The 21,860-nt window shown below is 48.0% G+C and overlaps 1 protein-coding gene across 4 annotated transcripts; it reads left to right on the forward strand.

Annotated features, from left to right (window-relative positions):
- Nucleotides 1–293: 293 nt before the first annotated feature.
- On the forward strand, nt 294–16,358 carry GJA5 (gap junction protein alpha 5). Of its 4 annotated transcripts, none has more exons than XM_073808677.1 (4): nt 294–507; nt 2,189–2,314; nt 13,225–13,320; nt 13,528–16,358. In XM_073808677.1, exons 3-4 carry the CDS (start codon nt 13,257–13,259, stop codon nt 14,331–14,333), a joined length of 870 nt encoding a protein of 289 aa, XP_073664778.1. In that variant the 5' UTR covers nt 294–507; nt 2,189–2,314; nt 13,225–13,256; the 3' UTR covers nt 14,334–16,358. The 4 variants fall into 4 exon arrangements, with proteins under 4 accessions (XP_073664778.1, XP_073664776.1, XP_033716362.1 ...); XM_073808675.1 differs by having other exon boundaries at nt 2,189–2,288; XM_033860471.2 differs by lacking the exon at nt 2,189–2,314 and having other exon boundaries at nt 301–507.
- The last annotated feature ends 5,502 nt before the right edge of the window (nt 16,359–21,860 follow it).

Here is a 21,860-nt window from a genome sequence, read left to right on the forward strand (position 1 = left end):
TCTGATGACAGGAAAAGGATGGGGAAAAGGGATCTCCAGGGTAGTGCCAGCTTTCCCGCTGACGCCCCAGGAAAGTGGCCCGGCAGAGGTTGAGCAGGCAAAGACTAGGGAGGCAGCGCACCAGCCGGAGGGAGAGGGGGCCAGCGTGAGGACTGTGGTGACGGTGACAGGGGCAGGGCAGAGGCGGGGGGGAGGAGGACTCAGTCTCCTGGGGAGAACGCGGCGAGGAGAGGCTGCAAGGAGGTAGACGGGAGAAAACTCATTAAATGAGCAAAGATTCTAGGAGCACAAGAGAGAGAGGGGAGGGAGGGATCTCGAGGGGGAAGGGGGAGGAGAGAGAAAGAGTAGGAAGAAGTGGGCGGAGGGAGGGTGACAGATAGCGATTAAAAAGAGGGTGGGAGAGGAACGACCGACAGGCTGGAGAGCAAGGAAGAGTGGGCAGCGGGGGAGAGGCGGCCAGAGAACCAAGAAGCCAACTGGAATTCCAGACAGGAGGAAAAGAGGAAGGTAAGGGGAAACTTGAACTTTAAGAGATAAAACTACCAGTTGATGGGAGAGAGGCAGAGAGAGAGCCTTGAATCTCCAGCTTTGTTGCTGGATCACAGCAAAACTCTCTCTCTGCACCTGTGGGTTTCCTCCCTGCCCCTCTCAGCAGTCCCTGTGATGGTGAGCTTTGGGTATATTAAAGAGAACAGCTTATGAAGCAGCAGATAAATCACTTACTCAATTTAGAAGGAGCTGTAGAAATGCAAGCGGAGGGCCTTTGCTGTCCATCTACCTCTCACAGATGCGCCGTGCTCCAGGGGCATCTTACAAGCAGGACACCAGGTCATTTCCAGGCACTTTTGTGAAGATTGGCATTGGCCCTTTAAAAACCCAAGCCATCGCTGTTTTACCATGCTTCCTCTAGGCTTGGAATTCTTTTTGAAATGCTTTCCACAGCATCTAGGAAAGTGTTTTGATTTTTTCCCCCCAGGGCATGTTGGATGGTTTAAAAATATTCCCTGCTTAGTTTCCTACGGAGTATCATGTCCCCGCTGTCCATTGTGAGCAATCTGGTCACTTGCTGTTGGAGGAAAGAGGCTGGTGAGATCCGGAGAGGAAGCCGGGGAGAGGTGCCCACCGCAAGGTCTCCTTTCCTGCTGGGCGCAGGGCAGGAAGGTTCCTGACAGCCCCTTGATCTCCCTTCCGAGCATGTGGTAAAGGAGCCTGGACTCAGGGCCCAAGAGACCTGGGCTCTGGTGCACTGAGGGGCTGTGTGACCTTGGGCCAGACAGTTCCCCCTTCTGGGCCTCAGTTTCCTCATCTGTAAAATGAAAGGTTTGAAGTAGCAGGATCCCTCTGGTTCCCTTCAGCAGTAACACTGTCCAAGGCTGAGATTCCTTAGCTCAAATGCACCTCAGAACCACTACAAAAGGGGAGGCTGACACAGGAGTTTACATCCTTACTGTGCCTTTGTTCACTTTTTCCTTCGTTCCCCCTCTCTCAGTATCCTGTCATAATGGAGGAGTTCTTGGTTCTGACCCGTCAGCATCTCACTGGGCTGTCTCCTGAGCACAGCTCTGGCACAGCGGGCCCGACTGGCCTAAGAGAAGGAAGGGCAGTGTGGGGAGCGCTGGGCAGGGGGTCAGAGGCCGGGGAGGAAGCCAGTGACACTGAACAGAGAAGAAACCAAGGCCACCCCCATCTGCCTGGGGTGGTGGCTTCACGGCTGGGGACACAAGCTGGTCTTTAGAAGCATCCTAGCTTAACTTTCACATCATCAGGCCAAGTGGTCGCCATCTCTTCCACCCACTAACCCTGGAGTCACAGCCCAGCCCAGACCCTGTTCTCGTGGGACAGCTCTCTCCACCCTCCGGCCAGGTTCCCTGCGGTGGCATTGCTGTCCGGAGCCTTCTCCCCTCGCTGATCCTCCAAGCCTTTTCCTCACTCAGCAGCTGTAGAGCAGCTCCAGTGACCACTGGGCACACGGCAGGCAGTACCGGGACGTGTGTTTCCTGGCTTCCAAACCGGCACCCTCAGGGCATCCCCTCCCCGAGACGCGTGAAGTTCAGAGAGCCACGGCAGTAACACAACTGTGTTGCCCAGCTTGGCCGCTGGCTTGGAACCCCAGAGATGTTCTTGCTGGGCTGTTGAGACTGGTTATTGTTCTTGTCTCCTAACTGCCTCACTCCTGTCCCCCTGCCAGGTACTGGTCTAAAGTCCTAGGCCATTAGAACCGGAAGAGGTCTCCTAGATTGCCAGTCAACTTCTTCTTTGACAAATAAGGAAAACAAGGCCTAGAAAAGGCAAGTGACTTGTTGAAGACGACACAGTGAGTCAGGGCCAGTTGAGTTGGGAGAACATCCCGCTCTGTTCACGCACACCTAGGGCTCTTCTGCCTTCCATCCTTGGCTGTGTTTTCTGAGCCTCCATTTCTCCCCAAACCTCCCTGCTTCCTGCATGGAAGCATCTCTGTAATCCTGCTTCCTGGCAGTGACACCACCTGCCCACCTGCTCCTGCTCATCTCCGCCGGCTGGTGGGGGGCACATGCCGTGGAGGGTCCTGGGCTCTCGCAGCCAGCCGGGCTACCGCAGGGCAGCCTGGCCTCTTGGGTCCTGACTGATCCCCGCTCTGGGCCCAGCCAGTTAACACAGGGCAGGGAGCCTGTCTGTGTGGATCGATCAGGACAGGAACTAGAAGACCTGCAGTCCTTAGGGCCAGGGAGACCCAAGGCCCAGGCTCTGCCTTCCGTCCCAGGAAAGAACTCCCCCACCGGGGAGTCCAGCAACTCTCTGTATGAACTGGCTCCACTCTGGGCTCCAGGATTGAACTGACTGAAGGGGAGAGATGCCCACTTTCCCGGGAAAGCTTCAGTTCTCCTAGGAAGGAAGGTGACTTCCTTTCTACAGTCAGAAGCTGCTGGCTCCTGGCAAATGACCGCTTTATGCCACTTCGTGAATCAATTGTTTCTGACATTTTAGCAACTCATGGGGAAGAAAAATTCAGCCTTCAATAATCCACTCACCTTCATAAGGAAAGGGAGTCAGGAGGTCTCAGAATCAGAGGTATTGAAATAACACAGAGGCATCTTAGAGTTTATCTGATTCAGGGGTAAGGCAGAAGGAAGGGCCTAGGCATTTGGAATCACATTTGGGTTAAAATTTCAGCTGTGTAAACCTTGGGAAAATTATTTAATGTCTCTGATCCTCAGTTTCTTCATCTGTCAAAGAGGTTAATAATAAATAATTTCCTTGTAAGGTTTTATGAAGATTAAATAAAATAATGTATTTTAAATGGCTACCCCATAGTAAATGCTCAATGAACAACAGAACAATAGAGTGGAATCCAGGTCACCTGGTGCTCAGTCCAAGTCTCTTTGAATTGAGACTCATTTGATGCAAAGGCCTTTCCACAGTGAAGGCTCACCATGACATGAAATTCTGAGAAGGTACTGCTTGGTTTTTATGACCACAGATTTTTTTTCTGGGTCGACTTTTGCTGACCTCTAAGTTGGGAGTCAGAATATCTAGATTCGCCTCTTGGCTTTGCCACTTTGCCACTAATTTGCCACACCATCGCAACTGGGCGAGTCGCAAATGTTCCCCAGATGTTCTAACTTAGAGCTGGAAAGGCCTTAGCAACCATCCAGCTCAACCACTTAGTTTTACCCATGAGTGAACTCAGGCTCAGGGAGGGGGAATGTCTTGACTAGAGTCACAAAGAAATAGCTGGAACCAGAAAGAGCCTCTCTTCTGAGGCTCTTTTGTCCATAGAGGACTTAGAGAATCTTAATCCAACCTGGCATCTTCATGATTCAGGAGAGGACAGGTGTGTTTAGGGGTCAGGATGCCTCTTCTCCTCAGATCACAGAGTAGACAACCTCCTATTTCTCTTTCAAGTAGAACTGAGCCAGCTTCAAGCCTACACACAATGTGGACATGCCTTTGGATTGGTGATCAGATTCCAAAGTGCTGCAGCTCCTCAGAAGGAGGGAATTATATGAAGCACATATTTTATAATATGGACTCATGTGGAGTCCATCTCTAGGCCCCAAAGCTCGAGTTAAAGAAAAGTTCAGGGGCAGGCTCGACCAATTACGAGAACACAAGGGACCTGATTGGAGTGGGATTCTACACCTCCCTTCCTCTCCACCCCACCTCTCTTCTTTCCACCTAGTGAAATAACTGATTTAGAGTTAAATTAATATCCTTCCCGTTGCCCATGTTTTCCCCACCTCTGATAGTCACCCTCCCCCACTTGGTGGCACACAGGGCGTCCTTGCTGTGTCCCTCTAACCGGCCTGCTGCATGTCAAATGCTGCATCAAGCTGACTAGTTGGGTCATGTTTGAGAGTTTTTACTGGAAATGGCAGAAAAGAAAACAAGGAACTAACATTATTGAGTGTCTACTATGTGCCAATTACTGTTCTAGATGTTTCCACTTACTCACACATTGTTCAATCCCCATGAGTAAACATTCCCCTTTTTTCAGATGTAGAGGAAACTGAGAGGTTATGTTACTTGCCTGAGGTCACACAACTAGAGGGTGATGGAAGCAAGGTTCGATTCCCACTCTTCCTGGGAACCACGAGTCCCACCACCTAACTCTTTCTGTTCCCGTTGCTCTTGTTACGATCTGACATCAGGGGAACACCAGAGCCTGCTGTCCGGCCAGCCAAGAGCCCGGCAGTCGACACGGCCGCAGCCAAGAACACTTACTGGCTAAAAAAGGAAATAACTTTCTATATGTGAATTCTGGCCAAAGGGTGGCAGATGCTGCAGAGTCTGGGAATCCTGACCACTCGGGGCTGAAGGCCTCCACGTGACCATCAATGCTAGGAACAGCATATGCAAGGGACGGCCAATCCACAAGCCAGAGGCTAAAAGGAAAACCCTGGGCCTCTGACGGGAAAAGATCTGCTGGGGGGTTAAGACACTGGAGCTCTGGTCACAGGTTTGTCACCAGCTGTCAGTCCTATCAGTCCTAGGGCCTCTTTGCTTTTCTTTCCCTTTAAGAGACACAGGGTGAGCTGTGACAAAGCGAGAGAGAGGCATGGACATATATACACTACCAAACGTAAGGTAGATAGCTAGTGGGAAGCAGCCGCATAGCACAGGGAGATCAGCTCCTGCTTTGTGACCACCTAGAGGGGTGGGATAGGGAGGGTGGGAGGGAGGGAGACGCAAGAGGGAGGAGATATGGGAACATATGTATATGTATGACTGATTCACTTTGTTATAAAGCAGAAACTAACACACCATTGTAAAGCAATTATACCCCAATAAAGATGTTAAAAAAAAAAAAAAAAAAAGAGACACAGAGAGAAAGGCAGGAGCCAGGCAGACCAGGTTCAAGTCCCTGATGCAGCATTTGCTACTTGTGTGACTCTGTACAAGTTACTTAAATTCTGAGTCTCAGTTTTCTTGGCTGTAAAATGGAATAATACTGCTTTCCTAGCAGGGCTGAAGTAATGGTTAGAAAGTAATGTTAATGTCATGTAAGAGTTAGAAAGTATAGTTATAAAATGCTTCACACATGGAAAGCACTCAACTTAGTGATATCTGTTATTATGATTACTTAACTTCCCCGGACCTTTGTCTTCATCTTGTATAGAAATAAAGGGTTGAGTTCGCTTGATCCCTAGATCCTTTTTAGCTCTACTGTACTATGAATCAATGACAAGATGTTGGAAATAATAAAGCATTTCGTAAATATGATTTTCATTAATAACTGCATAGGTATTAATCAACCCCTTCCGGTAATTAATAAAGACCTCCTGATAGTTCATTGTAATTGAATATCTCCATTTGCCAGCCCCTCCCATCCATTCCTTGTACATATGTCTTCTCCTAACTTTTTAAGAAGAAAATTACTTATCCTCGCATAATTCTCTTTCTCTACTTTGCCTGCTCCCTTCTACCTCCTTGGCTTTGAAACGACTGTCGGCCGGCAGGATCTATGAGTGGACCACTCTGTCCTTACCATAATCAAATAATTAAATTTAAAGAGGAGTTAATTATCTGCCCTTGGCTGGAGTAGCAGGAAGACTAAAGTGATAGTTAATCTCCTCCATCTGTCTCTTTTTCCCTCTCTCTCATCTCTAGCTCCCTCTCCCCTCTCTAGTGGTCAAGGTTCAGGGGTGCAGGCCCCCTCTGGACTTCTCATTCTGAGAAAGTTGCCCACACTGCCCAACCCGGTAGCTGTAGGTATATCATACATCTATCTGGTTGAAGTAGCTACCCCAAACCTAAATCAGGAAAAGAATGAGAATTCTAAATGTAAGAGTTATCCTGAACCCTGCACAAATCAACTCTGTGTTCTAATAGTTATCTCACAAATAGCCCTGTGGCAGTTATCTTGTGTCACAGAGGCCAGCCTTCGATGAGTAAGGCTCTTCAAAGAAAGGAACTTAAGGTGAGTTAGACAGAATCTAATACAGTTCTTAAGGCAGGGGCATCACTGTCAGAAGAGACAACAGCTGGCTTTGGTGACAACTTCACCGCTTACTAGCAAGTCATCCTCAAGTGATTTTGCTCAAAACACCCTCTCTGAGCCTTGTAAGAAGGGGACGGGGCCAGTCCCTAGTTCCTCCAGTTACTGTGAGAATCAAATGAGAATACATATATATCAAGAAACTTGCAGAGTGTCTGGCACATAGAAGGGTCTCAATGAGTGTTAGGTTTTCTTATAATTATTGTTATTATCACCTAGATTCAAATTCTCTTTTTGTGTAACTCTGGGTAAACTAGCAAATGAAGCTGAGAATCTCGAAGGATAATAAAGATTGATGAGGTAGCTGAGGACCAAGACCACTCTCTCATGTAATCCTCCCTACATATCCATCTTAGGGAGAAACTACTGGGGTGAGGGAAGATTAGAAAAATGTACATTAGTGAATAAGCTCCAAAAGAGTTCCAAGATGATGGTTATAGTTGGCACTTCACTTTATAAAGCCACCTTTGATGTCTGGTGTAGCATTGGGGCGCACAAGCACTTTCTGAACCGAGCTGCACTGACATGATACCATGTCTAAGGCATCCTTTGAGTGAGGCCCTTTGGGTCTTTTTACAACAGAATTCTCTTCATTGGGAAGCAAGTCAACCCTGCCCTTGCCGCATTCCACTGTATGGTGAGAGGAATTAGAGCACGAGCCCAGGGGATTGTTACTATTACTGTGAATAACAATCTTTATTGAGAACCAGAGGTCTGTTAGATACTATCCAGTACATGTGTCATTGTCCAGAATTAGACTCAGCCTCTGCAGCGTGGTCTTAAAATCTAATGTTGACAAACTTGGGTGAGTTTCCCAGTGATGTGGGGGAGGCAGAGAAAGAATAGTCCATGGTGACCAAGTCTCTGCTCTAGACATGTTCAGTCCTGCTGAGCCAAGTGGAGGACTCTCTCATGGGCAGAAGGACGGCTCGGTGGCTTTTCTCTCCCTGGTGTCCCAGTCACCATAGTCATTGTGCAGATGTCCCTAGGGCCAGCTTCCCAGGGAGGTGCCTCTAGTGGCATTAGGTGTTTTGAGTGACCTGAATGCTGTCATTCATCCACTGTTGTTTCTAAAAAGTACACGAGGGCTTCGCTGGTGGCGCAGTGGTTGAGAGTCCGCCTGCCGATGCAGGGGACACGGGTTCGTGCCCCGGTCCGGGAAGATCCCCCCCAAAATGTACATGAATCGACCTGTCAGGTGCAGGGCAAGATATTAAGCAATAAGGGGGAAGAGAGGGTAAGGTGATTCGGGGGAGGATCCAGTGATGAACAGTTACGGGGCTTGTCTTCAAAGACTCAGGGTTGAGTTGGAGAGATAATACACAGCAGAGCAAATAATTCTCCTTAGGTGTGTGAAACCCCAATGGTTTTACCATTTAACCCAAGGCCCAGCTGCTGACTTGGGGGGCCACAGAAATTGTTGTCAAATCGTAAGGGCTGTTATATTTGGTTTCAGAGGACAGAACTAGAATCAACAGAAGGAAGAGAATTTTCAAGGCATCCCCATGGTAGATTCTTGCTCACTTGCAACAAGTCTTCTTGAGCAGGAGAGTCGGGGGTGCAGTTTCAGCTGTGTGCTGGGTGTCGCACCTGTCACCTGCAGCCTGCCTAGCTTATGCTGCAGCCACTACTAAAGGACTGCAACGAGCGGGGTGACTACCGAGTGCAGTGCCTTATGTCCGCACCCCATTTGGGGGCTTTGTCAGAGGTAATGCAATCTTACTGCTAGACCAAACATTTTTTTTCAATGATTAAGAAAGCATTTATTATGCACCTAATGAGAAAGCCTAATGCAATAAGAATACAAAGCAGAAGACAGGCTTTTGACTTTGAGAATTCTATTACCCATCTAAGGGAAAAAGCCGTTAAATCCTTGAGGGCAGGAGTCATGCCTGATCTGTTTATTAATCTAACAGATATCACTGCGTGCCTAGTATTTGCCAGGCCTGGGACCCGTGAGGTATTATTTCAGTACCCAGAACGGTAGTAGACACATAGTAGGGACTCAGAAAAAATACTTGCGGGTTGGCTGTTAGACAAGAAGCTTTTGGAGAACAAGTGTAAGGCAGCATATAACCCAGTGTGGGAACGTATCCTGCCTGCTGCATGGTAATTTAGCATCTTCAGAGTTCGGGAGCCATCCAAGAGGGACGAGAGCAATTTGCAAAGACGTCTCCATTTCCACCTAGATCTGTGGGGTCAGAAGAAGAGGTGCTGGCTATGAGCTCATGTTAATTTGGGTTTTGCTCTAAATTGGTTGTCTTTAAAAACAGTGGCTACCTAGGGTGGCAACAGTGCCAACATGGAGGAGCACCAGACTGGGAACGTAGACCCTGAATTTTATTTCTAGCCATACAATACATGAAGTAAAGGAACAAAATGATTCATGCTCACTATGCACAAATACCTTCCTCTGGCCCTTTCTCTCTTCTCCAGGTGTAATGTTACTATTACCAAAGACGTTCCCTAATGACTTCTCCAAAATTTTTGCTTTGTCCCAGGACATGACACAGTAAAAGAGGATGTGGAAGGTCTTGGAGTAAAGAACGTTCAGAGTTGGGATGTTCTTGTCCAGGTTCTAGGGAACATCTCTCTTTGCCTTGGGGACTTCAGAACTTGCATCAGTTGCAAAGGGCTGTAGAATTCAATTACCCAGGGCTCTATGGAGGGTCCAGGCCCCACCCTGAACCAGAGTCAACCCGCCTTACATTCCCATAGCCCCCTGTGTCTCCCTAATGTCAACACACATCGTGCTTTATTGCAATTATGTGTTTGTTCTCTCTCCTTAATTAAGGGAAATAAAGGCAGTTAAGCTCAGTAAAGGCAGGGACTCCTTGCTTGTCTTTTTAACTGTTGCATCTTCAGTGCCATCATCACTGCATGATACCTGGTAACTGGTAACCACTCAACAAACTTATTAAATGAATGAACGAAAGGGAAGGACATCGTAGGCAGAGGCAACATGGGGAGCCAAGATAAAGAGGTGAGAAACTGTGGGCCGTGAATACACGTGTGGGGAGTTGTGTAGCTTAAGTACTGAGTATGTGAGGGGAACAGCAGAAATAGAATGGATGAGGCTGTGCCGTGGAGGGTCTCAAGTGCAAGTTAAATCGTTTGGACTTTATAAGCAGTAGGAAGCCAGTGAAGGTCACAGATAAAGCAGTGGGGTATACTACCATTTTTATTTGACAGAATTTATTCATGGCATGGGCGGCTGCCTTTGCCCGTCCTAACACACTTCCTGCCAAGAAATGGATAATAATCTACAAAACGTTTTATGTGCTGTACACCCAGAAAACTCAATGAGTGTCTAATCTACAAGTTTCTTTGGCTGAGTTTGTCGGGGGTCCAAAGGGACCCAGAGGTGTTGGGAAACTGACTTCAGCCGGGGACCTTTCATATTATAAGCTGAGCAGCTGGTACATGATAGCAATGTTAAGTTTCTCTGACCTTGTTTGAGTCATCCAGGATGTCGCAAACGAGAGGTTTTTCACCCTATATACTGCTGCCAGGGCCCACGGGGTCTGCCCTAGCCCACACCTCCCCAGCTGGTTAGTTTCTCTTGTTCTCTCCCGATGAGGCATCCTAAGACTGTCTTTCTGATATTCTGCGATGTTCCTTTCTTGTACCTGTGTTTTACTTCTTCCAGGTGGGACTCCTTGGACTACAAGTGAGGCAGTCAGCAGGCAAACCTCTTGGCAGACTAGACCAAAGCATCACATTCTTTGCCTTGAACTATTTATATATTTCCTTGGGGACTTGCAAGGAATGAGTGACAGAGTCAGAAGATCAAGGGGAAAATCTTCAGAAGTTGAGGAGAGTTTGGAAAACTTGCCCCAAATCCTGGAAGAATATAACATTTGTTTCTCTCTTTCTTTCTTTTTGATTGCCATTTCTCTTTCCTTCTGGCTTTCTCCCCTTCTTCTCTTCCATCTGTTTCTCTCTTCTTGGTAATGCACATCTCTCTACCTTCCACTTTCTCCTATTCTTGTCCTGCCCCACCACTTTCCTTGCTAGTCATGGCTGCCTTTTATTCAGTTCTTATCTTCTGAGCACTGTGCTAAGTGCTTTTTACCTATCGCCTCATAATACTCTATGAGCTAAATGATAGTATATCCATTTCACAGGTGAGGAGGTTGAGACACAGATCCAGTAACTTCCCCAAGCTCAGCAGATATTCACAGGGATTTGAACTCCATTTAGCTAACCCCCAAATTAACTTCCCTTAATGGTTACAGGATCTCTTTTCTCCCATTTCCAACTCCCCCTTGTCTTTTCCCTCTTTTTGCTCCTCCTCTCTCCCCTTCTCTCCCTCCCTTCTCTCTGACACTCGCCACATCCTGGCCTTCACATGCGTGCTGATGACCCTGAAGGTGCTGAACACTGCACACGTGCCCAGAAGGGATCACAGACCATTCAGACTCTTATCTAATCAGTCATTTTCCTTTTGGACTAACGCGCCACAATTTTCCACTTTTGGAGGCGATGGAGGGGGCCCTTCATCATGTGAGGAAAGGGCAAATGTCTGATCACAAACCAGAGGAAAGGGCTCAAGACTTGGAAGGGTCTTTGATATGGAAGGGAACAGAGATAAGGCCCTTTCCGCTTACTCATGGACTCTCTCATTCCCGGGGACGCTGTGTACTCTCAGGGTTGGGGAGTGGAGGGCTGGGAGAAGACAGAGCCGGGAGGCTGGTCTCTGTCAAGGTATCAACTCAGAAGCCAAAGCCTGGACCGTGAAATATGGAACCTCGCCCTGTCCCTCCTCATATGCATAAGGATAGGAACTGGGATAGGATAGGAATCAGGGGCACACTGGCAGCAAAGATGTGAAGGTTAAAGTTTGAACTTGACAACCTCTAAGGTCCCATTGTTATCAGAGGTTTTAAGATTCCAAGAAGAGAATATTTACCTTCAATTCCCACCCCCCCCCCTTTTTTTTGGTCATTCTGTTGATTAGGACTGGTTGATTAAAGGCTTAAGCCATAAGGACATTTATTGTTCATCAAGTAAGAATTCTGGAGGTAGAAGATTCAAGAGTTGATTCAGACGCCTCAGGGCACTGGTTGGCATTTCTGAGATTCTCTGGGAAGCTTCAGGCATCTTGACTCACACAAACTGGCCACAGGCAGGAAGTCGTGGGGGTGAAGAGGACTTCAAGTGAGGCTCTATTTACTGGGGATGGTAAAACATTTTCTAGAGCAATCCTTCCACATCAGACTCTCCCCACACCTCACAGACCAGAACTAACTGCAGTGGAGGCTGAGAAAGTGATAGCTGGCCTTCTCACCCTGCTTATGGGACACAGCAAGGAACAGGGGATTGGTTTGCCACCGGGTAGAAAACACCAGTGCCTGCCACCCCCTCCTTCATTCACTCAACTAAGATTCACTAAGTACCCACTCTGGGCCGGGTGATGATGGTACAGAGGACAAGAGAATTCCTGTTCTCAAGGAGCTCCTACTGGAAGAACACAGACAGGCAGAGGATCACAAAACAAGATGGCAAGTGCTGGGAGAGGACTGAGTGTCCCCAGGACAACCACAGAGCTGAAGACGCTCAGCTTGAGGAAGCAGGGAGGGCTGGGAAAGCAATGACTGGGTTAAGTTTTGAAGGGTAAATGGGATGCAGCTAGGGGTGAGGGAGCATGTAGGAGGTGGCTGAGCGGAGAGCATTTGGGAACCTTCCAGGACTTGGCATGCTGGACACAACAAAGGCAACTGAAGGGGATAGGCAGGAAACGAGGCTGAAGAAGCATGCCAGGACCTGACGAGGGAAGGTTCTGTGTGGGACTTGAAGGTTTGGGGCCTTTATTCTGGATGTGTGGGTGAGCAGGTCCGTGTGTGGGAACCTTCTGTCTGCAGAAAGACAAGCTGAGCTGTACAGCTGGAATGGCTGCACGGCAGTGAAGTGTAGATCAGCACTGCCAGCTGCTAACCAGCTGGGGGAACCTGTGAAACCTCTGAATGTTTTTGTTTCCCACCTCCCGATAGAGTTGGCCCATGCTGGATGGCTCTGATCGTTACTGAAATAGAAATAGAAACAGAAAATGCTTCCTAAGGGGCCAAATTTGCCTCTCCCACCCTCACCTTTTTCTCTTCCACCTAGTTCTGGCCTCTGGAGTCAGAAATATATATATATATATATTTTTTTTTTCCACCTGACAGCAGCTCAAACACATGGAACACGTGAATTACGATTTTCAGCGTATCACATACCTCATCTCATTTACCCCTCCGAGTCCTCTGGTGTAGCTCTTCCCATTTTACAGACAAGGAAACAGACTCAGTGAGGTAAATGTCCAGAGTCACATTTGCAGGCTCCTGTCCTGTGCTCTTTCCACTACTCCAGTGTTTCTCGGGTGAGGTCCTTGCCCTGCCTGCATCAGAATAATCTAGGCTTCTTGCTGCAAGTCCAGATTCCTGGGGGCCATCCCAGACCTCCTGGAGTAGAATCTCTGGAGATAACAGCACAGAATCCACATTATAACACACATCTCAGGTGATTTCTAGATCCATTAAAGCGTGGGAATCATGCTCTAATCTTGCTATCATGACTGCTTTGTCTTCTCTTTCATTTTTGCTGCGGGTGAGGGAGGAGGAAGAGAGCTTTTTAGGTGAATCTGACTTCTAAGCTGCACTCTCTTAAGGAACGCATTGGTATGGGTCAGTGGAATCACAGAGCATGATTGGACCTTCCAGATGTTTGCAGAAAGCATCCCTCTGTTTTTCTCTCTGTCCCGTTTGCAGGAGTCTTGGCGTCTGTCTTCTGCTGAGCCAAGATGGGTGACTGGAGCTTCCTGGGAGAGTTCCTGGAGGAAGCACACAAGCATTCCACGGTGATCGGTAAGGTCTGGCTCACCGTCCTCTTCATATTCCGCATGCTGGTGCTGGGCACGGCTGCCGAGTCCTCCTGGGGGGACGAGCAGGCTGATTTCCAGTGTGATACGATTCAGCCTGGTTGCGAGAACGTCTGCTATGACCAAGCCTTCCCCATCTCGCACATTCGCTATTGGGTGCTGCAGGTCATCTTCGTCTCCACACCCTCTCTAGTGTACTTGGGCCACGCCGTGCACACGGTGCGCATGCAGGAGAAGCGGAAGCTACGGGAGGGCGAGAGGGCCAAAGAGGTTCGGGGCGCTGCCTCTTACGAGTACCCAGTGGCCGAGAAGACAGAGCTGTCCTGCTGGGAAGAAGCGAATGGAAAGGTTCCGCTCCGGGGCAGTCTGCTCAACACTTACGTCTGCAGCATCCTGATCCGCACCACCGTGGAGGTGGCCTTCATCGTGGGCCAGTACCTCCTCTATGGCATCTTCCTGGACACCCTGCACGTCTGCCGCAGGAGTCCCTGTCCCCATCCTGTCAACTGTTATGTGTCCCGGCCCACGGAGAAGAATGTCTTCATTGTCTTTATGCTGGCTGTGGCCGGACTGTCCCTTTTCCTCAGCCTTGTTGAACTCTACCACCTGGGCTGGAAAAAGATCAGACAGCGATTTGTCAAGTCACAGCAGGGCATGGATGAGTGCCAGCTTCCTGGTCCCTCTGCCTGCATAGTCAAGAGCTGCACACCACCCCCTGACTTCAATCAGTGCCTGGAGAATGGCCCTGGGGGGAAATTCTTCAATCCATTCAGTAACAAGATGGCCTCGCAGCAGAACACAGATAACCTGGCCACTGAGCAGGTGCGAGGCCAGGAGCAGATTCCTGGGGAGGGTTTCATTCATATCCGTTATGCCCAGAAGCCTGAGGTACCCAATGAAGGCTCCCCAGGTCACCGCCTCCCCCATGGCTACCAGGGTGACAAGCGCCGTCTCAGCAAGGCCAGCAGCAAGGCCAGGTCAGATGACTTATCAGTGTGACCCACCGGTGTGGTGGAACCAGGACCAGGTGGGAACAAAGGAGGCTCAGAGAGGGAAGGTGTGTCCCTTCTGACCCCATCTCTCTCATTCTCATCACTGCTCTACTCAGTTTTGGCCCTGGATCTCAATGGCATTGCTCATTTTTTCCAGAAGCTATGACCAGGTCTTTGTGGGTGCAGTAAGAGACATGGCTACCTACCCAGGCTCCTTCACCCTCCACTCAGAATCCTCAGTGAAGCCTTTCATATTACTCAGCGAATGGGATAGAGGAGGGGACGGGGACCATGGCAAATCTGACCTGGGAGGGACAGCCAGGGGGATAGGATGACTTTCTACATACCAGCCGCACACCAGATGGATTCTCTAAGCCCCTCTGGCGTCCTTGACCCGATCACCCTTCCTCCTGCAAGGAAGAGCCCAAAGTTCCTGGCCAGCAATGAGCATGAATCAAGGAACTTGCATTATATGTGCTCTTGAATCTGTTGTCTCCTTGAACCATACCTTGGGGTGGTGGTCAGGTTGCCAGGGGATGCCCTTGGCTGCCCCTCCCTCTACCCAGTCTTACTTAAAAAGAGGCCCTTAGAACTCGACCAGCAGCCTCAACTTTACAAGTGCCTTGGTATGTACCTCTGGCAAATGTCTCACCTTGATGATGTTGCAGCCTTTCCTTCTGCCAGGGTGTACAACGAGGGCAGGGAGGGGGGTGAAAAGCTCTCCTAGGGAGTCACTGTGCACACTGACTCCACCGGCATTCCTGCCACCACGTATCAACCTGCAGCTCTTTTACAGTTCAACCTGATGGTAGAAACCATCCCTTCCAGTCCTCCCTTGGCTGTCCATCCAGTGCTCCCCTAAAAACCTTATTGACCAGAATGCCCAAGAAGCCATCATCCTCTCTCACATTCTGACCAGATCACCAGCCATGGAGGCCAGTGGAATTTCCCCAGGTCTTATTAAAACAAAGAGGGCATTGTGCTTCTCAGATTCCCCTTGGGAAAAAAAAAATAATTCTGCTGTGAAGATAAAAATGAAAAAGGAGAGAAAATACTGGAAAACTATTTTTCCCTCCTGTTTGCTTCCCTTGCTGACTGCCAGCTTAGAGTGCCAAGAGGAGGTGTGATGACAACTATGGAGGCCCCCATATCTCTCTTTCCCTGGAGGATTTAGCAGGGGCACGAAAGCAGAAAGGGAATCTCCAGCTCTCTTGGCAGGGCCCTTGTTTAAGAGCACAGAGATGCCTGTGTCTCCCCAGTGCTCCTAAAGAGACTGCCAAAAAAGCAGTGGGGACTACAGAAAAGCCCTGCCTTCCCAGGGACTGGCCAGGTTTCTCTCTTCAGTCCATCTGTAATAGGTGGTTGCCATTTTGGATGAAGGTAAAGGATGCTCAGAAGTGGCTGCCGAAACTTGTAGGGAGACAGTTACTTTTTAAGATGCATGTGTGTGTTTGTGTGCGTATGTATATGCTGATAAGCTGGGGGAAAGGGAGGGAAGTCCTGAAGTAAGGAAAGCATGCCTTAGAGACACTTGTGTCTTCCTGCCCTTTCCTCCAGATGCCTGGCAGAGGGGCTGAGTCTCACTGTTTTCAGTGTCATTAACCTAAAGAGAGAAGCATGAGAGGTCGGGACAGAGGCTCAGAAGGAGGCTTCAGCCTCTGCCCCACCTGCCCATCTCTGGGCCCCTCTGCTGATACTTGGTTGTTATTGGTGGGTGGGGAGAAGGATGAGGGTAGAGGGGTGGAGGAAACTGACTGGGATGCCATTTAGGGAAGAATGACTGGTCATCCCAGGTTCCTGGAGGGGACACCTTTTAATCTATTCTCTGGCACTGGCATTAAGACTCTCTCTCCAAAACAAAGCAAAAAAACTCTCTTTCCTTCCATCTCTGAAGTGTGTTTGTTTTGTGAAATGAGTGTTCTTGGATTAGAAATTCTGTGAGATCAGTCCTGATGATGGGGCTCTCAGGAAGGAAAAAGGAAATAATATGTGTCGTTTGTCCTAATAAAGTCTGGCCCTACATGTATCTCTCCTTTGTGTCCCTTTCATGCTGTGACTACAAGAGACTTGGTGGGGGAGGGGAGCACTTGGAGCCAGTCACCAGTCGATCAGTATTGCGAAGAGCTTTGGAATCACACATGCCAGCGTGAAAATCCCAGCTGCTGATTTGCAGCTGGACTCCAGCAAGCTCCTTAATCTCTGAAGCTTGGTTTTCTCATCTGTAAACTGAACCTAGTAATATCTACCTCATAGGTTGTTAAATGAGATACTATTTATAAAGAGTACAGCAGAGTGCCTGGGAAATAATAGTCTGTCATTAAATGGTTATTATTGTTATTATCTTCATTATTTTTGTTGCTATGTTGAATACATAGTATTTGAAAACCTGGGATGCTGAGGGATGGTTACAGAACTTGCCTTTATGGAGCTCACAGTCTACCTAAGATGATCAACTAAACCACATAGAGGAAACAATTAGAATAGAATGAAATAGGAATTCATTGATTATCAATTCTAGGAACTATAAGGCTCCAGGAAGTGATACATAGGAAAATACTACATAGAAGAGGACAGACCTGACCTGAGCCTTAAAGAGTGGCTAAGGTTTTAGAGAAGTGAAGACCTCAAGGATGACACTGTGAAATAGGTCTGGGTATCCCCATTTTACAGACATGGAAGCTGGGTTCCAGGAAGTTTCTCTGACAGTGGGCAGCTTCTCACTGGCTTCTTTGGGTGAAATCTCATCTCTTTGGAAGAGCAAAAATGATTCTTGCTCCAAACAAAGGGTCCAGGGACCACTCAGTCCTTCACCAGCAAATGGGTACCATTTCCTAGAGGAAGAAACAAAGGCTGGGAAGAAAACAAATGGAAGTATTATCTGAACTACCAAGTGGTCTTGTCTATCAGGGCAGGAAAGCTCTTATGGGGACTTCCCTGGTGGTCCAGTGATTAAGAATCCATTTTGCAATGCAGGGGACTCCAGTTTGATCTCTGGTCAGGGAACTAAGATCCCACTTGCTGTGGGGCAACTAAGCCCACGTACCGCAACTACTGAGCCCACGTGCCACAAGTAGAGAGAAGCCCACACACCGCAATGAAGACCCAATGCAGCCAATAAATAAAAACATATTTTTTAAAAAAAGAAAGCTCATGTAAACAGGGTTAGCAAAGAGGTCATAGAACACATCTTGTGACACCAGTGTTGAGATTCAAGGGTGTTCCTAACATCTGGAGTCTATCCGAGGGTAAGGTGCTCAGCCCAAATGTGCCTGAGCAGTCTAACTGGAAAATGCACCTGGGATCCATTTTTCTTCCTAGAAAAGAAGTAGAGAATCTCTTGGTTTTATAAACATAGCTATTAACATTTGACAGTTTGTGTAACACCGAGACTGCAAAAGCCAAGGGACTTATTTTATAGTGAGTAAGATTTCAACCTCATGTATCTACTCTCATTTTATTTCCTTTCCCTCTCTAAATGTTCACCACTAAAGAGGTAAGCTGAGTACTAATCTAATGAACACACTTTGGGTTGTAGGCTCCTACAGGCCCCTTTCCTTAATTTCCTTCCTCCAGTGCCAGATAAGACCAGAATTTCTACCACTAGTGTTTCATTCCTATGGCTGAAGTGTTTAAGTGGTTAATGCTAATAACACTACTATGAAGAATCATATTATGAATGAGTTTTCAGATTTCTTCTTAATAGCAGATTTTGATAGCAGAGGGAAAAACGAAAGAACAAGGGCACCAGGTACTTGGCAGGTGTCTTGAAGGATTGCTTTCATGACGTAGAAATGAAGAAAACAGCAAGACTAAAGAGGGGAGCCAAAGATAAGCTGCCCACTTCCCAGTCCCCGGTAGATCCTGGAAGCGCCTGCATTTAAGTCCATGATTTGGCCCTTACTGTCCATGTATTGGACAAACAAATTTACAAATGACAGCTACGTAAATAGAACACGATCGACAGTTTATCCCCATTGGTCACCTGATGGTCAGCAGAGATGGGTATGGTCTATAGTTTTTTATTGTCATTTCAACTGGAAAAGAGAAAAACTTGCATTCAACAAATATTTATTGAGCACCTACTTTGAAGTGGCACTCTGTTGGGCTTTAGGAATACAATTTTATAAAACAGATACGGTTCCCTCCTTTTGGAGCTTATAGCCTAGTGGGGAAGACTCCCTCACACAAATGAACAAAATAATTACAAATTGTGATAAGTGCCTAGAAAGAAACAGACTGGGGGGCAGGGCAGCTAACAAAGGTGGAGGGAGAGACCTTCTTCAGATAGGATGGGCAGAAAGACCCTTCTGAGGAGGTAATTTGAGGCTGAAATCTGACGGCTGAGAAGAAGCCAGCTACTGATGAGTAGGAGAAGAACCCAGGTAGGGGAACCCCAATTCCTTCCAGGAAACTGCAGAATCCAGCTATCCCTGACCTCAATCTGGTCCAACATTTTTGAAAGACATAATTCAAGCAGCACCTAGATAGCACCTAAAACAACACTGTTGGGCACCAACTGTTGCGAAACACACCAAGCCTCAAGGGACAGAGAAGTCTTTTTGCTCAGAGAAGCAAAAGGAACATACAAAAGGTCTTAATTAAAACAACTAAATATCATATGTTAGCATTCTAGAAAGCCCTATATGATGTTGCAACTATTATTTCCATCAGTATCAATTCCTGTAACATACTTGGGGCCTTCTAAACTAGGCCTGTTTCCTAGAGTCCAGGCTGGTAGACAGAAGACTGTGTCCAAAGGGGCTCGGAAGGAGCCAGCAAGGCGTGGTCCAGAGGAGCCTTGGCATCAGAGGAGTCAAAACAGCAAAACATCGAGTGCACAGAGAGGGGGAAGTGAGGAGGGAGGGGGAGCACATCCGCAGGGAAGCCAGGCTACGGCAGCCGTGCAAGACGCTGGTCGGGCAGGCCCCGCTGGGGACGTCTCTCCACTGGATCTGGATTTGGAGCTAAACCTCCAGACTCAGAGGAGGCAGTTGACATGGGCAAAGCAGAGCTTCATCCTAGGGGCTGGATTACTAGGCGGACCACCAGGACAGAGTCTTGAACAGAGTACAAGGTGGGCGCCCATTATCAGCCTCAGTAAGGTGCTGATAAAGTCATTGCCAGTAATATATATGATTTAGTAGATGCCTTCAAAACCTTACACCACAGGAAGGACCAATCGTGAGACTTCCAGGCACCTCAGCAAGCATGGTGGTGGGCAGGGAGATGATTTTTGGCCTGGAACCTAATATTGCTCTGAAATCACCCCAAGCTGGCATCTACTTCCTTCACCTACACATAAGGCCAGCACAGCCCTGGGGAAGTCATGGCTTGGACACAAGGTTTAAGTCCCCTCTGTCCCTTCAACCTTTTCCATTACCCCCATTCAAGACCCTTGTGTGAAAGGGCATCCGTACTTGCTAACAAGGGCCTCCTCAGAGAGCAACTGAGAGCTGTGTGCGAACCCATTCAGGAGAGCGCATCGCCCTGGGCACTGCAGCCTGGCCACTGCTAAATCCCCTTAGGTGACAGCTGCTGTTCCAACAGGGGACGTTCAGGGCAGGGTGGAATTGCTTTATGCCTTCCTGGGACTCTTCTTCAAATGAGCGGGAATATAAATTGGAGGGGTTTAAGCTTACAAATGTTTGAGGTAAAATTCTGCATTCGAAAACCAATGTAAAAAAATGTGTGGGGCGTGACTTGCTAGGGAAAAGTCCATTTTAAAAACCCTCATATTTTGATAATAATTATGAAGCACGCTTGTAGTTGTTAAGTGCTAACTCTTTTCTAGGTTCTGTGCTGAGATTTCATGAATTACCATTTCATCCTTACAATAATCCTACAAGGTCAGCTGACCCCACTTTACAGATAAGGAAAAAGAGTCAGTAACCTGCACAGCTAGTAGGCGGTAGAGCTGGGTTCCAAACACTCATCTCTCAGTCTACAATGTGCTTCACTTAAGTGCTTATCATATATTCTTAAGTAAAAAGGCGAGATACAAAATTGTATGTACACCATGATTACAATGAGTAAAATAGGTATTTATAAGAACAAAGACCTGAAAGGAACAAACAAAAATGAAAGCAGTTTTGCCAGTATGGTGGATCTGTGGGGGTCCTTTAATTCTCCTTATTTTCTAAACTATTTTCATATTATCATGCTATTTTTGTAATTAAAAAATTTTAATTATATTTATATTCAACCTTTGGTCTAAATTTGGTGTTCCCCTGGGGCGGCTGCCAGGAGCTGCCTCTCTTCGTTTCCGCAGTTCTCATGCCTGGGAACATTTTTCTTTCTTTGGGCTCTGACTGCCACCCTTAAATGGAATAAGATTAAGCAGGAGGCACCCACCCCAGGGTCTGGGCTACCGACCGTGTGACAGTGGATGGTCTGCCTCCGGAAATAGCTGAGCATCAGAGGGAGGGTGGAAGGCACCGTGCGCACCCATGAGCTCCTGCACACCCTCAGTGTGGTGGGTGTGGACAGTGCCCGCTCCACGTCAGGTCAGGGCCATGGACCATGCACTGTTTGGGCGGTTTAGAAGGATATCAGCGGGAGAGAAGCCTGCCCTCAGATGCTCAGACCTAGTAGGAGAGGAGAATGATGCCAAAGCCCAGGGGACAAGCTCAGTATGGTAAGCACGAGAAAAGCAGCAGTGCGGTTCTCAGAGCAGGGAGGGGACCTCGGGAGAGGGAAAGCTCGGGGAAAGCTTCACAGAGTAGGTGCCGCTTGAACTGGGCTGTGAGAAATGAATAAGGTTTTATTGGGCTGGCCAAAAATTTCGTTCGGGTTTTTCTGTAACAGCGTATGGAAAAACCCGAATGAACATTTTGGCCAGCCCAATATTACATAGAGAAAGAAGACTTTCTAGTGAGAAGAAATAGCGTGGTATGTTCCAGGAGCTGGGAGGAGCTGAGAGGGGAACACTGGGGGAGATGAGGGCAAGAGGTGGGGGGATTCTTGAAAGTGTGCCTCTCACCTTGTAGGTGGTAAGGAGCTATTGAGTTTCTTCGGGCATCTGGGGAGTGGGGTGATCGGTTCCTGAGGTCGCCTATGGCAGCAAGACGCTGCGGAGGGAAGACCCTGGAGGCTGATTATCCACGAGGCTCCCTTTAATCTGGGGATGAAGTGAGGGGATACAGACAGAGCCCCAACCATTGGGACTTGGTGACTGGTGAGGAATGGGGTGGGGATGGTGGTAGGAGAAGGAAGCCAGAGATAACTAAGAGGTTTCAGGTCTCTGTGAACATTTATTCATTTATTAAACAAAATTCACTCCAGGAGAGGGTAATGGGTATATTAGACCACTTTTATGTATCACTTCAGATCCTCTCAGTCTTACCTGCCTCTTATTCCAGCTGCCCGTGGGTGTGGACCAGCTGCACACAGGAGCATCTGACCTCCCTCCAGGGTGCACCTACTGACACAGTAGTAGGTGCTCAGCACCTATGCCAGCACATGGACACCCAGAAGTAGGGGATAATCAGTGCAACACAGGGCAAACCTCTGAACAGGGGGAAACAGAAGCCCTTCC

Source organism: Tursiops truncatus, chromosome 1 (genome assembly GCF_011762595.2).
Source record: "Tursiops truncatus isolate mTurTru1 chromosome 1, mTurTru1.mat.Y, whole genome shotgun sequence".
NCBI lineage: Eukaryota > Metazoa > Chordata > Mammalia > Artiodactyla > Delphinidae > Tursiops > Tursiops truncatus.